At 38.6% G+C, this 15,452-nt stretch overlaps 1 protein-coding gene across 4 annotated transcripts in view; it reads left to right on the top strand.

Annotated features, from left to right (window-relative positions):
- The window catches only part of SLF2 (SMC5/6 complex localization factor 2), a 28,879-nt gene extending 16,793 nt beyond the window's left edge, over positions 1 to 12,086 (top strand). For all 4 annotated transcript variants that reach the window (XM_075154912.1, XM_075154911.1, XM_075154910.1 and 1 more), the window contains exons 11-20: positions 1,081 to 1,222; positions 1,671 to 1,779; positions 3,095 to 3,271; positions 3,838 to 3,935; positions 4,656 to 4,743; positions 5,243 to 5,365; positions 6,188 to 6,265; positions 7,947 to 8,033; positions 9,457 to 9,525; positions 10,686 to 12,086. In XM_075154912.1, coding sequence (XP_075011013.1) covers positions 1,081 to 1,222; positions 1,671 to 1,779; positions 3,095 to 3,271; positions 3,838 to 3,935; positions 4,656 to 4,743; positions 5,243 to 5,365; positions 6,188 to 6,265; positions 7,947 to 8,033; positions 9,457 to 9,525; positions 10,686 to 10,721 — 1,007 coding nt within the window. In that variant the 3' untranslated portion in view covers positions 10,722 to 12,086. The remainder of the gene's footprint in view (positions 1 to 1,080; positions 1,223 to 1,670; positions 1,780 to 3,094; positions 3,272 to 3,837; positions 3,936 to 4,655; positions 4,744 to 5,242; positions 5,366 to 6,187; positions 6,266 to 7,946; positions 8,034 to 9,456; positions 9,526 to 10,685) is intronic.
- Positions 12,087 to 15,452: the final 3,366 nt, after the last annotated feature.

Raw genomic sequence — 15,452 nt, 5'->3', positions numbered from 1 at the left:
GGTCTTTCCAAGTTGTACCACCTATTTTGAATCTTTTTTGAAATAAGACCGTGAGCTGATACAAGAAGGGATGTAGCCTCCTTTATTTTGTGCTTTGCTGGCATTAAGCTTGATTCTGAATGAACAGCTCAAGCTGATCAATGAGCATTCAAAGAATTAAGGCTGGGAGAGATCCCAGCAGATCTGTGGCCTCAGAGCTGCATCAAATAGGCTACAGTTGCCCCTGGAAAGTTGTCTAACCACTTTAAAATTGCCAACTGTGGAGTCTTTAAACCTTTTTAAGACATTCTGTTCCAGTGCTTAACTAAGGATGTATCTTTTTTTTTGTTGTTTTCTTTTTACTGAATTGAACATTGAGAGCTGAACCTGCAGTGTCTTGAGTGTTGTGTTCCATGATATTTGTTTTTTTTCTTACAAACTTAGCTCTAAGACACAAAATTGACCCAATTCAGAATTCTAGTGACTTCTATCATTGTTTGGAAAATGCTGCATCTAGTTTGATGGTACCTTGCTAGTTTAGTGTCCTATGGATATTCCTCTGTAGACTTTACAGACTTTCAGATACAAGTAATCATACAAATCAGCTCTTTTTGCAATAAGCATTGTTTCTTATTTCTATCAAATAAGTGAATTCCATCTGTTTAGCGCTTCTGTTCTAGAAGCCTCGCCTGTTTTCAAATCTTACTTAGCTCCACTTCCAGTCCCATTATGATAATGCCCTCTTACCTGTACCTACACAGAACAGTAATTCATGTATTCTCTTAAAAGTAAATATTGCCTCCTTGCTTATTCTGCTGTTTGTGATGAAAGAGAGCTGTGAGGGAAAATGGGTGGAACTTTAAAGTATTTTGCCTGTTACATAGGCAAGATGTTTCTCTAGCGTAAAATACAGTGTTAGACTACTTTTTTTTTTTTCCCCTCATGGTTCTGAAAATAAGCATATCGTTCAATGCACCAAATCCTCTGAGATGAGAGCTGGTAGAATTGATGCAGACTGCTGAGCTTATTTGCTTCCCTTAAAAGGAACTAATGCTAAGAACTAAATTTAAAACTAATCCATTCTGTGTCTTTTACTTGTAGCTTCCATCAGTGATGAACAGTCTAAACCATGGATTCCTTCACTAGCTGATGTGTCAGCTGTTTTTGTCAATATGGGTGTTGCGTTTAGATCTCTCTTTCCATTGCAACATCTTCAGCCCAACTTTAACGAGTGTGATATTTTGTAAGTGTTTTCCTTTTGATACTTATTGCTTAGATCCTGTCAAAGCAAGTCTTGTGCTTAGACTGTAGAATCAGAAGGTTCTCCTTTATTTCCCCTCCCTTCCATCAAGGCATACTCTTCTTTAAATTCTCAGCTCAAGTCTTAATAAGGGTAAATAAGAACTTTAAACAATGCCTGCCAGGTAAGGATTCAGCAAAGCAGAGCATTGTCCTTTGTCCTGGACTTGCCTAATGGAGGTTTACAAGAATTGTTGCCTAAATAGCTGGGCAGAATTGTAAGTAATTGGTTACAAGTTAAGATAGATGTGTGCTCTCTCTAACTGAGGATTGTTTTGATTTGAAAGCATTTTGAAACCTGCAGGGTTTTTTTTCTTCAATTTGATGCAAATAAGCCTTTGTGAGCTTTTAAATTGTTGATTTATTGCTCAGATTAGTGTCTCTTTTATTAGAAGTCAGATGCAAGAAACAGTGAGTAAACAACAGCCAAGAGGAGACCTAACCTCTGCCAGTCCAGCCTTCTCCAGTCTACCTGAAAACAATTTAATTAATGTGATTAAGGTGAGAGAACTCCAGTTAGTGTGGGAGGCTTTTTTGTGGAGTCTTTTTTTGGGGTGGGTGGGGTTGTTGCTTTTTTTTTTTGGTGTGTGGTGGTTTTTTTGTTGTTGTTGGATTTTTGGTGGTGGTTGGTTTTGGGGGGGGGGGTTGTTTTGTTTTTTTTTGTTTGCGTGTTTTTGGTTGGTTTTTTGGGTGGTTTTTTTTTGTTGTTGTTTTAGCAAAAACACTGGTGTCTTAATCTAGTCCTGGGCATGTTTTGTGAGTACGTGCTATCCTGGGGTTCCACCTTCGCATTCAGCAGAGATTATTGCAGGCTTGTTGCAAACCTTAGTTTTCTTTCTCCCTGACTTCCATTGGCTTCACTCACAACTGCACAGTTCTGCTGCCTCCCTTTTCCAGCTGTGGCACTTTCTCAAATGTCTTTGCTCCCTTGTGTGGAAGAAACTCTCCATTTCTGTCTTCCAGTGGAAATGGGAAGGGGAGTTGATGTTGGGTGGCATGTTTTGTGCTGCCTCAGTGTGTTAGTGCAGCTCTGAGGTACGCGATCAGTCCCTGTGCAGCGCAAGGTGAAGGAGGTGGGAGCTCATGGAGGTCAGGTGGAGCTGTGACTGTGACTCTCCTGTGGAAGGGAGCTGTTAGAACCACGCTCTGTGTCCCGTGAGACCATAGGCTGAATGAGTGCTGGTCACACTTCACGGCTAGTTCTCTGTGATTAAAGGTTGTATGGTGAAAATACTGACTTTGTAACTGATTTCAGAGTTCCTTGTGGAAGTATTTGAATTTTCCTAACATCATTTCTTTAGAGATTTTTAAGTATAAAATCACTTAGTTCAAGAGGAAGCACTCGGAGCATCTCCACTAGAGAAAAAATACACATCTCTTGATTAATTTGTGTTCTCATTTATACACACATCCCATGTTATAAGTAACCCATGTGATAATACTTGGGTGGGGAAAAATCTCTTGATTTATGTTTTCAGCATTACTTGTGTATTTAGAAAGTCTGTCAGTCTTTTATTCAGTTAGATGAGGATTATCTGTGCAGTGGAGAAAGATCTTTCCTCCTCCTGTAATATCCGGGGAATATTGCCATTGTTCAGAAGATGAGCCTCCAGCAGGTATTTAAAAAAAAAAAAAAAAAAAAAAAAATTAGAGTGCAGTTACTGGGAGATGGGGAGATGTTAGTACACAAGTGTTGCAAGAACAATGTATCATTTGAGGTGCATTTTAATGTGAGGGTGGAAGACTTAAGTTCTCAACATACTTTAAAATAAGCTAAACCAATTTCAGATTTTAATGCTTTTTATTTCTTTTAAAGTTTCTAGGTTTCTGTACAACAGTAATTCAAGGTGGATATACAGATCAAGAAATATTGTTGCTGCTTCTATTGCTATTTAAAATAAGCTTGGAGAAACAGTTAAAGCAAATTCCTTTGATAGATTTTCAGTGCCTTTTCATAAAGCTTCTGATAAGTATAAAAGACTGGGATACAAAGGTAACTTCATAAATAATTTTTTTTGTACTAGACGTATGAAACTGTAACTTAATTTTCAAGAAACTTCTATTTTGAAGTCTTTTTTTTCTTGACGTATCAGAAAAATACTGCTTGAAAATTTAATATGAACAAATTGGGAGCTTTGGATTTGTGTGAGATTTAGGAGGTGGGTGGGTATACTGAGAGGTTTTTTGTCGCATGACATTATGCTTGCCTGTCCTCTTCTGCAAGGGGACTGTTGTATTGAACTTAATCTATATTTACTAAAATAGCTGTGTATTTAAAATGACTTTCTGAAAGAATGAAGAAATGATTGCACTAAGCTGATAAAATGTCATGAAAAGCAATCTGATCTCCCCAACCCTATTGTAAAACAGTATTTAGCAGACCTAACAGGTGCAATGCAGAATTATCTTTATGCACATCATCCCTTATTAGATCAATTCCTTTTAACATTTATGCTGTGTATGTTTCTAGGGAGTAGCTGTGTACTCCTTTGCAAATAAAACAAATGCCCACCATACCCGTTCTTCAGTATTGGGATTTTTGTCATTGTTCTTTTAAAGATGCCTGAGCTCTGCCTGGCAGTGAGTGAACTCTCCAGTCATCACCATAATCTCCTGTGGCTAGTTCAGCTGGTGCCTAGCTGGATAATACGTGGACGGTAATGACACTGTAACATCCAAAATATGTACTATCATTAACAGCTAATTTATTTGTATCATTAACAGCTGATATATTTGTATAAGCTCGAAGTCTGATAAATGCAATAGGTATTACATGGTGCTTTAAAAAGAAAAAGTATTTGGGTTTTCTCATATGCTACCGTTATATACATAATAAGAAGTGCATATACATAGCTGCTTGATCACCTCTGCTGTGAAAAAGGGTTATTTTACATTTTATGTGTAGTTTTCTGGCCTGCGGACTTCCTGGTACTCTGTAGTAAAGAAAGACTTAAAAACTTCAGGTTCTGGCATCCATCACCTACTCTAATTCTTGTCTGAATGACCAAAAATTAAATTTTCTTTGGGTGATTCATGTCTGCTTTTAAGTGTCAATCTGTTATGAGTTCTGCATCTTTGAAATGAATAGATTATAATATATCTGAGCGAGGAGAATGAATTGGGTCTTCAATTTCAGGCTTGGAGGCAAGCATCTAGCAGTGTTTACTTGTGCAGAAGAAAAGCTGCAATGAGATAAGGGTACTTATATTTTACTAGCCTCTTTACTCGTTTAATAGCACTTATATTGAGAAAATCCAATTTAATAGTTGTAGGCAAGTTTATGTCTAGGGAAGCCATGCATAGCCTCATATACTTTGTAGAAACAGTGTGGATTTAAGAAATTCTCTGGGAAAGAAATTTTTTTAATTGTTTTTCAGGGAAGTAAGAAGACGTCTTAGCCTAGTGATAATTTCAAAGCTTCTTAATAAAAAGATTATAGAAATACCTGATGACAGTGACAAGCAGGTACTGCATATATGTGTTGTGTGTGTGTGTATAATTTGAAAGTTCAGAAAACATGTATATTATTGTTTGTGTTTTAATACTGTAAGCCTACTTTCAAGAACCTTGCAAAATGACCGATTAGTAATTTTTATTTTAGATTAGTATTAGAAGTATATTTGCACATGTGTGTAACCTGCATGTTCTGCAGCTTGTAAATGCAGTATTGTTTATGTGCCTAAACATTCATTTTGGACACTGGAAAGAGGTCTACACTTTCAGTCTTCCTTTTGTGTTCATGTAGGGTCACTCTTTATTTTCACAGGGTTGATCTTTTGTTGAGGCAACATACAAACGCCTTAGTTGTGAATAGTCAAAAATTACCCAAATCATGAAAACTTCCATTTTAATTAAAAACCCCTTTTATGTTCTTGTCTTAGTGGGCAAATAATATTGTAGTGACACTGGGTTTCCAATTTTCCGTTGCCAGTAAACCAGTCCGATTTGTAATGTTTGTATCTAGATGTGTCTTCTGCATCAGTTTCTGGTGTACATGAAACCTTCTAATCTACTAAAGAAGATGAGAGAAGGGCTAGAGCAGCAGAATGCCGATGGAGACCACCTTCATACAGAACTAGAACAGGAGGTATATAGCTGACTGCATTTTTGCATTTGTCTTTTTATGCATCTTCTGCAATTTTAAGAATGTTTCTTTTAATTGCTGTTAACTGAGGACAGTTCTGTACACGGAACTGTATGTACACTATTGTTGCTGTTCATCTGTATAATTAAAATATTACTCATGTTCAATTTTGATTATAGTCGTGGAGGAAGGAAAGAAGTAGCATGTGACAGAGGAAGCTGCATTAGGCTGTTTTACAAACAGGGAAATTGTCGGATTTTCTGCATGGCTAAGTCACATGGATGTCTTGAGTCCTGTCTTCTGCAATCAGAGGACCATCCTCCCTCCCTTCTGATGTAATCAGTGGAAACTGTTTGATGCTGAACCAGACCTTCACCTGCAGGCTTCAGAAGGAGATTTATGAATCTTTTATGAATCTTTTCTCATCAACAAGTATTAGAAAGATTTAGTATTTCCATCCATCCAAAAATTGAATATTGGTTTGGTTATTTGAGTCTATAATGAAATCTCTTAGCAAGTATTTTGATATGGATGTAAATGATGGGAAAATAAAGCCAACTGCTGAATTTAATTTTCAGTAATTAAAACTACAAAAAGTTTTGTAGGTTACTTAGGTAACTTAAAACAGTGTAATGCTGTTTTAAAATATTTGTAACATATTAATGTACTGTTTCAAATTAGTTATTTAGGCAAATGTGTAGTCATACTTGTCCATTGATCTGGCTGTTGAAGGGATCATTCCAGAAAGTAAAGATAGTGCTGTATCTGGATGTGAAGAGCTATGATTGTGCTTTGACTGCTAAAGCTCTGTTGATTTCTCTCCAGGCGTACTACCTAATCTACATCCTCCTTCATCTAGTCAGTGAAGCTAGTTTCTTTGATGTTGTAAATTCTAATCAAAGGGTAAGTAACTTCAGTGGCTAGATCTTTAGATTTTAAAAGACTATTTATCATGCACTTTTGGTCTGTTTTGGTAAGAGCTATCATGTGATAGAAGATTGCCAGTAGATAATAGCACTGGGGGGAACTTTTATTCTGGGCAAAGTAAATGCAAAAGAGCTTTCTCTGCACTTACTGCAGAGAAATAAACCTCTTCTGCGTTTCTGCACATGGAATGACTTCAAAACATAAGGCTGTGGATCAACAGACATTTATTTTGTTATCTTTCTTAGCAAGTAACTGGAGATGAACACAGAAATGCTAAGAAGTCCAATGGTCCTATGAACTTTTGAAGTAGGGTTGAAATTTTTCAGTCTAGAAGAAAAATACTTTGAAAATATCCAGTAAAATCTGTTCAAACACGTCATGGTTTTCTGTGCTGGAGTGCAGCCATGCAAGTGAGATGTGCCACGTGATGTGAACATCTGTTAAGTAATACCTTCTGCTTAGCCTTTCAGTAATCTTACTCAGATTTCTGTGATCATTTGCTGTGAGTTGCTTGCTGCAAGGTGTTCGTGTACACCTTCTGCCACATGGAATCACTTTGGCTGTTAAGAAACCTGTCATATGAATTGTTTGCGAGAGGCAAAGCAGTAACGTTTGGTTACATTTCATGGCTTAAGTGTCTCAGTTTCCTACTCAGTGCAAAAAGGTGATCACAGAGTGTGATCTGAAACAAAGTCATCTTTGGTAAAGAAGAGAATTATATTGTGACGATCTCTTGAGATTTGTTTTTTACAACTGCCTTCCTGAAGATTTGTGGAGAACTTAATTTTTTTTTTTTTTTTAAAAAAGAAAAGGTGTCTATATTTTGTAATGAACAAAGAGTCTATTATTCACTGACCTGGTAGCCATCAAGTGGCAAGAGAGGTGTGGCTGAACTGGGCAGTAGAAGAATATTGTGCAGGCTAGACTTTGTATAAAATCAATATAACTTTAATTTCTGGTACTTTTCCAGTTAGATGGGGTAAATTGTCATGCTCTTGCAACACCAGCAAATGTTTATAAGTAGAATTTCAGCATGTCTCACCTGTTCTGCGGAGTGGAGCCTCTTTGTAGCTGTTCAGTGAGGGGAAAACAGGAATTTTATGAATAAAATCACAGAATGTGAAATATCTTGGGAGCCATTTTTAAGAGATTATGAACTTGCAAAACTGCTTTATTAAAGGAGTCAGAAATTTAGAGAGAAATAAAAGATCAGTACATAAACCCTGCTCAGCCAGTTCCTGCAGACTGCAAAAGAAAATTAACTGAGTCATCATTACTGAAAAGGTTATTTTTATCTATTGTAACTTCAGAACTTTTTTCTGATGATAAAAGATCTGAATGGCACTGCGCTTGCTACTTTGGGGACAGAAAGAACTTACAAATTAGCTAGCAGGAACCTTAAAATTTGTGATGTGTAGCTCCAGTATACTTCAAAACTGTTTTTTAAAGCTCTTGGACCTGGTTTACTGGGTGCATACCAGCAACTGATAGAGGATCTGGTGATCTTGTTTTCTTTCTTTTCTTCCTTCCTTACTGTATGTTTCTGAGAAAAATTCAAACTGAAGCATATAACTTTTAAATTGAAGTAATATTTGAAGAAAGCTTTTAGTTTTGACATGGAGGATTTAAATAGCTGTACACTTTTGTCTTTATTTAGCAACACTTACTGAAGCTTTGTGGTGCCTTAGATAAGCACATAAAATGTGATATTAGGGAAGATGCAAGGCTGTTTTATCGAACTAAGGTAAGACATGTCAGTTCATTGGGTTTTTTGTTTGGTTTGAGGTGTTTTTTAGTGTTCTTGATATGTATTGTTCCCTTATCCCAGCCCTGGAAATTCTAAGAGTTCCTCATGGGTTTGTTTTTTTTTCTGGTTTCTCTGTGTGCATCATGTCTTTGCATGTACATGAATATATGCCCATTTTAATGCACTGAAAATACTCTTTTTGCTGACAACAGGACTCTTAACTGTAAAATGTGAGCTTGTCTTCCTTTTAGACAGGCATCTCAACTTTCAGACCCACAGAGTTGCTCCGTTTCTTTTCCTGGCAGTCACTGAGAGTTGACTCTACTTATAAGAGCAGAGGCTACGTACAGGATACAGAGGACTGAAAAACTAGCCTATCTTCATATGTCTCTGTTTTATTTTCGGATAAATGAGTTAGTTAAAAATGTTGTGGATTTAAGCCAACAGTGTATGTGATGTAGCATCAAGCTTGGATAATTGCCTTTCATGTGTTTTGTGGAGTGGGGCTTACTGATGATAGTCCTAACTTTGAGACTTTCATGCTTTGCATGCTGTTGTAGCAAAGCAAAATCAGATCAGTGATAAAGTGACTGACCTCAACTTTGAAAAGCCTTGGATTCTCCAGCTTTAAATCAAACATTTGCAGTTGTGTGCATCCTCACCTCTCAAGAAGATTTTTCTTTTTTATTGGGCCAGATTAGTAGAGCATGGATCCTTTTAACAAGTTAATGACTCTTGCCTTGGATTTTTGTATCTCAGGTCGCTTTCACTTTTGTTTCTATTGCCCTTGCACTGAGAGAGGAGAATCTTACTTTGTTTTTCCCCATCACTTCATTTATGTAATAGTACAGTAACTTCCAGAGAATGCCACTGTGCTGGCTTTTAACACAGCATATGAAGCAAATCTCAGTTCTGAATGGCTTGGATTAAACACCTGCTTGTGATTGGTTATGAAAAAACACAGTTTTAAGTGTAAGGAATTAATTTCAGAAGCAGACAGTGCTGCATAATTTCAGAAGCAGACAGTGCTGCATAGTTGGCTTTTGTGATTGTAGTCACAGGCTCTTTTTCTAGGTACAATCAGACTTGTGTAACAAACCTAACTCACTCGAAGGATGAGGTGGGTGTTTGGAGGCCAGAGGCTTGCGTGCTGATTCCAAACACTTAACGTGGGGAATCATGTGCCTGTAATGTGTTTGTGTGGAGTACATGACTCTGAATTCTGAGTCCCAAATTACAGGGATCTGGTTGGAGTTGAGGTGATGATACTTTGTGCCAGCTGTAAAATTGTTCCCTCCCAGTAAACCTTGGCTGTTGGGTTATCCGGGGCTTTACGAGTTTGGGGTGTGGGGGGGAGACAGGGGGTGTGATTTTGACTTTTTTAACATAAATGGCTAAACTAATCAATCCGAATTTGCAGGTAAAAGACTTAGTTGCTAGGATATACGGCAAATGGCAAGATATGATACAAACCACTCGGCCTACTCAGGTACTGTACTGAAACCTTTTTCTCTCTTTTCATATTGCAGGGTGCATTTAACTCATTTTTTTAGCATTTGAAAATAGCATGTTCTTGTAAAGAGATTTTTTTCTTCATAAATGGCATGGCTGTGGAATACACTTAGATGTATTAGAATAGATTTTAATTAAAATTCTTACTTTGCTGGCTTCAATAAAACCAAGATATTTCGTCTTTAACCTTAAAAGTGCTGCTTTTGTAAATGGCTTGCGTAATGCACTGAAATGCTAGTACTGAGTCAAGTCACAGGGCCTGTCTCTGATTATGGTTATTAGCAGATGCTTTGAGAAGGACGTTGGGGCAGGAATGCAGTGATGTACTTCCTGCTGTGGTCTGGCAGCGTGTGACTTGGAGACTACTTGAGTCCAAGGCTCTATCCACATATGTTTAATGGCTCTTGATAACTCCTCCCCCTTTGAATGTGTTGAATTTCAGGCAATGATTAGGAAAAGCTTTTCATGCTCTGTAAAAGTATGCAGTCAAAAATAATGTTGTGATTAGTCTTTCATTAATATTTGCCTTCATGGTATCTAGCTGGCCTTGGTGGAATAGGTGGATAATTTCTACTGATGTCCGAGATCAGAGCTGTTTCTTCCAGTCCAGAGTTGTAAGGTTTCTTTTGTAATGTGATCAGGCCAACTGTTTGAGTCCTGTCTTGGAATATAAAGCTACCTGTCCTGGAAAAGCCTAGCTTTCCAGTAATGTAGTGTATCATTTACATAAAATTTAAATTATACATATATGATTAGTATTGATTTCAGTTAAAAATTGTGTAATCAACCATTTGTCTGTAAAGACTATTAATTGCTCCCAGCAATGTGCAAAAAAGACATAATTTGTGTGACGTTTCTGGTTATAGAGGGGGAAGGGAATTAGACAGTGTAACACATGGCTGGAGTAGCTACTTAGCAATTGATGAAAGTTGATAATGATGTAGCTCTTCCAGAGTTGTTTTTTTCCGAGATATTTGGAGTTGATTCACATATGGGGAAACTGGCAAGCGTTTCTGAATAAAATTCTAGAGACTTGCAACACATTGTGGTGATCTCAAGCTAAGCACTTGCCTACTCTACTCTTTACTTCTATCATTAGTTTTCTGACTTGTTTACTATTTTGTTTTTACTCTTTAGGGAAAGCTGCATGATTTCTGGGAGCCAGATTCATGAAATCTTGCCTAGTTCAGGGAAAATAACAGGAAAAACTCTGAAACCAAGGAAGATGTGGAATGAATGGAGCTTCACCTTGGTTGGAACAGAAGAAATCAGTCACCTGAGTTAGAACTTGAGCTTGATTCGGGCAAATAGTAGAAACACAAGGATCTAATTTGATTAACATTGCTTTTACTATAAATACACTACTTCTGAAAAATTGAAGTGGGTAAACTGAAAAAAACCCAGCTATTTCTATAGCCCTGTCTGAATTGGCTAGAAATATTTTATCATATTGAAAGCTGAGGGAAGTTTTCTCGTTTCCATTGTTAATCACAAGACATTATTGAAAACCGTACGTATTAGTTTTCTTGCCAGCACACACCTGCAAGCATTATTTTAGGATGGCTGGGAAAGAATGGCCCTGTGATGTGGAATGTGAGTTCAGAAACAGTGTTAGACCTCCCCTGTTGTGAGCAGGTAAGGAAGTGGTTTAGAACTGGGCTGAATAACCGAATTGCCTGCACATGTTAATCTGCAAAGCAACATTGGTATGACCATCCAATGTCTCTAAAAAATACAAAATGCAGCAGTTGCATGTGAACAAGTGACTGCTCTCATGTTCACTTGAGGGCAGAAACAGAGCTTAAGAGTGGTTGTGCCCAAACAGGTTAAGTGGATGCTTCTTTGCTCTGTGGTTGTGTTTTATCAAATAACAAAATGGAATTTGTTATTACAGTGATGCATTCATTTTAACTTAACTTCCTCATCTTCAGACATTAATTTATTTATGCAGTAAATAGTGCACAGAAAGTGTTTCTATAAGACCAAGTTATAAATGAGATCTTACTACACCAGTAGTATTGTTGTACTGCTCTTTAAGAAACAAACATATCTATATTTGTTACCTGGCTTCAGCACTTTCTCTAAATGGAGGAAACACTGATCCTAAAATATCAGCTAAGTGGAGATTTGAGGAGATGAGCATTTGGCCCACCTATGTAAAAATTGTGAAAGCCATATGAGGTCTGAATTCGTTTGTGTGAAGTCTTTGCCGCACGTGCAGTATGTGCGCAAAGCTCCAAGAGCTGTTTGTGAAATAATCAAAGGAAGATGTGCTCTCCTTTTGTGCTCTCTGTGCAAATGCCATCATTTAAATCTTACACTGTGATTTGTCTGTAGGATGTGTGTATATATGAAGAGGAAGTTACGGTATTGAGTAGATGCACCAACTGGGACTCCCTTAACAAGTGAAATTTTTAATAATATCTATGTGTGCGTTTTATAATACTGCTTCCTTTTAAATTTTTGTAGATTACCCTGTCTTGTCTTGTATGATAAATTCCCTACAACTTTCCAAGATGAGAATGTAAAATAAGGCTCAAAAAAGAAAAAAAAACAACCCAAACCCCAAACCTTCAAATTTAAGTATGTATATTACATATAAAGGAACTGCTATAGAATGGACACATGTCTTATAGGGAAGGTATTTTATTTGCAAACTCATATGAAATGTTTCGTCTTTCATTTCAAGTGTTAGAGAGTTAGCCTAAGACTGCAGCATCTCTGTGCCCTTCACAGGATAATCAGCTTATCTTTGTTCAAACAAAAGTTATGCTCGTGGCATTGTTCGGGGGGAAGGAGGGGAGGGGGGAAGAAAATCTCTTTTTTTTTAATCTCAACATGTTATTTAAGAATTGGAAGAATCTACCTCAAAGGGTATCTTTGTTTGGCAATAGAACTGCTTTAGGCTAAAAAAAAATTACGTAGTGTTACTTAGGCATGGCAACGCCATCCTTTTGCTCTGCCTGTTTTTGATGGTGTATCAACCTTCCCTCTGGTAGCAGTTGCTTACTATGTTGAATATATTGTATGTAATTTTATTAATGTTTATATTTTTTTCTCACTAACGTTGTATAAAGTTTAAAAAACATTGCAGAATATGTTTACTGTATGTAATGTGTATATATTTTCTTACCATGTAAAGTTGAAGTTGCTGTCCTGTATATTTTGGAGAAGGAAACAGGAGGAGTTTAGATGAACAGCTTTTGTACTCTAGTTCAAAGCACATTGAAACTGCTGGCTTTTTTTTCCAGATGAAATAACCACTTTGATACTTACTTACTTTTATTTAATAGAACAATGAAAAAATAAAACCAAACATGCTTTTCTAATTAAATGCCCATACACAAAATGGGCATGCCTCAGCTCTGTTTCACAAAAAAATGGCTGCAGGTCCTATTTTGGTCTTACAGCACACGTAGTTCTTGGGTTCACAGCTGATTAGCTTGCTATAAATGGAGAAGATCTTGAAGTAATTCTTAGCTCAGCCAGTCCTGTGTTTTCATGCTTAATGCCTGTGTATACATTCTGGAATTTTCCCTCTCTCTCCCTCCCACCCCCGCTTTGTCTGGGCTTTTCTTCCATCTGTTTTGTAGCTTGAGTAGTAATTCCCCAGTTGCTTAAGTCTAGACGTGGGTTGAACTGGAGCTCGTCAGTATCCTTACAGAGATGATCCCAAAGCACTGCTGCAGTCTTTACGAGGGACTGCTGAGCCGAGCACTGCTTCAGGACTCCTAGAAATGAAATTGCAAACCTGCTGCCGTTGCGCTTTGCTGACTCATTTACTGGCCCCCAGCCAGGAGTTACATGCATTGGAAAAGGCTGTTTGCACAGTAAATGTCTTAACTGCTTTGGTTGTCTTCAGATAAGCATTTTGCACTGAGGTTTATCTGTTGATATTATGTTGGCTATATTAGGAGCCATGTTATCTCATTTCATGTGAAATTAGGTGCACTTTATTACAGTAATCACAGACAAAAAATTAAAGGCTGACTATAAAATATACATTTGTGACTTTGCCTTTTTTTTTTATTATTTTCTAACAAGCCTCTGTATGGCTTAAAAAAAAACAAATTCTGGCTTTAAGGTGAAGAAACCTGCCAGCAAAACTATTTGCACATCTCATATTCTCACCGTTCCTGTTGTGGAACTCGGTAATGGATGGGGATTTCAGAAGTGATTAATGACTTGCTGGTAGGTCTGGCCGAGGGTCAGTAGGACACGTACGCTTCATTGATGCAGTGGCTGCAGGAACTCTCTGAAGTCCCCAAAGCTGATAGTTGAGCTGAGAGTATCTTTGGAAAAAGCAGATGACTGGAACAAGCACGTGAAGCATGCCGTTATTATTGGCGAAACGGTTGGTGAGATTGCTACATGATAGGATCTTAGAGGTAGCATTTCAGTGTGGAAAAAGACCTTTTTAATAATGAGGGATGGATACTGCAGTGGTAATTTTCTGAGCACGGACAAGCCAGGTCTGTCTCCATCAAGGGTGCCTGTGCTTAGCATCTTCTAGCAGCCAGCTCTGAGTCTTCTGAGGTGGCCTCGCCCAGGGGTGGGCAGTAGATGTGGGCTGCACGAGAGACTACGCTGTCTCTTGGAGATTCAAGCAAGTGCTTCTAGGTAGGTTACAGAGAGGATTTTTCTGCTGATCGCATCGCTAGCAGGAATACTTCAAGCCACAGTATTAACACTGGTCTTGTATGTTTTTCTTCTTTCCCAGGAGAACTGTATGTATAGCATAGTATGGCCTGGGTTTGTGTTTTCTTGGGGTTTTTTTTGGTTTGTTTTTTTTTCTTCCACTGGCTTTTAGTATTTGTGTGGCTTTCTATTCCACTGGAAGGGGCAAATCGGAAAGGGTGCTGCTGGAGATGACCCTCCTAATTCTTCTGGGGACTCTGTCCTTGGGCTTACAAGCTCTTGAGAAACTTCTTGCCTGAAGTTCCCCAGTGGGAAACACCCCACTGTGCCAGAGGGGCAGCTTTTCACACAGGCACATCAGAGCTTGTTTCAGCATCCCAACAAAAGAGAAAAGGCTCTCGGGCCGGGCTGGGCACTGTGTGGGGAGCCAGCCTGGAGAGCAGAGAAGGGGCTTGATGAGCTTGTAGGAGCCTAGGCAGCTGCTGTGGGATCCGCCCTTGGAGCTCCAAAGGAGCTGCCCAGAGAGGTCAAACAAACATTAGTGGATTTTGCTCATTCCTTGTGGTTTAAGTTATCGGAAGGCTCTTAATGATGTTCAAATTGCTGTTTTCCCATCTTCCCCCGGGGCTCTGAAATACCTTGATGTTTTGCCTTGTGGATGTTTTGCCAGCTTTCCTGGTGGGGCCCCTTCTTATCTAGTGTTGAAAAGGGCTTTCAGTGCTGGGGAACGGCGTGGGCTGCTGATGGGGAGGATCAGCAGGAGAAAGTAAATTCCTCGAAGGCCTTCTCCTTGCGGAGGTGCTTTTAGTTTTGCCTGACTGCTGCTTTTTTCAGCCAGCGCTTCTTCGCCTTTGCAGTAAGGAATTTGAAAGGGAATATTTTATCTGGTATCAAAAGTAGGGCTGGGTGGTGAGAGAGGAAAAACATTCATATCTTCCCATCATGGTATTTTGGGCTGGGTGCTGAAATCTGGTCCCCATACTTCCAGGCTGCTGGTTAAGATGTATTTTCAGGTGACTTTTAAGCAGCATTTGGATGTGTCGTACTCTTTTGAATGCCTCCCCTGCCTCTGCATGGTGAGGTGCTGCTAGTGTTCCATCTTCAGCTTCCTTGCCGCCTCCCAGTTCCCTACCGGGAGGTCATAGGGGAGGGGATGGAAACTCGACTGGAATTGTTCCCTTCATTGTCATCAAGGCGTCTTTGCCATCAGCCTGGGGGGAGACCTAAAGCTTTTCAAGGCAGGTTTGGCCCGTATGGTGTGTAGGG

The sequence above is a fragment of the Calonectris borealis genome, chromosome 7 (assembly GCF_964195595.1).
Source record: "Calonectris borealis chromosome 7, bCalBor7.hap1.2, whole genome shotgun sequence".
NCBI classification, from domain to species: domain Eukaryota; kingdom Metazoa; phylum Chordata; class Aves; order Procellariiformes; family Procellariidae; genus Calonectris; species Calonectris borealis.
The sequence above is the reverse complement of the archived record's forward strand: the minus strand, read 5'-3'. Positions and strand labels throughout refer to the sequence as shown.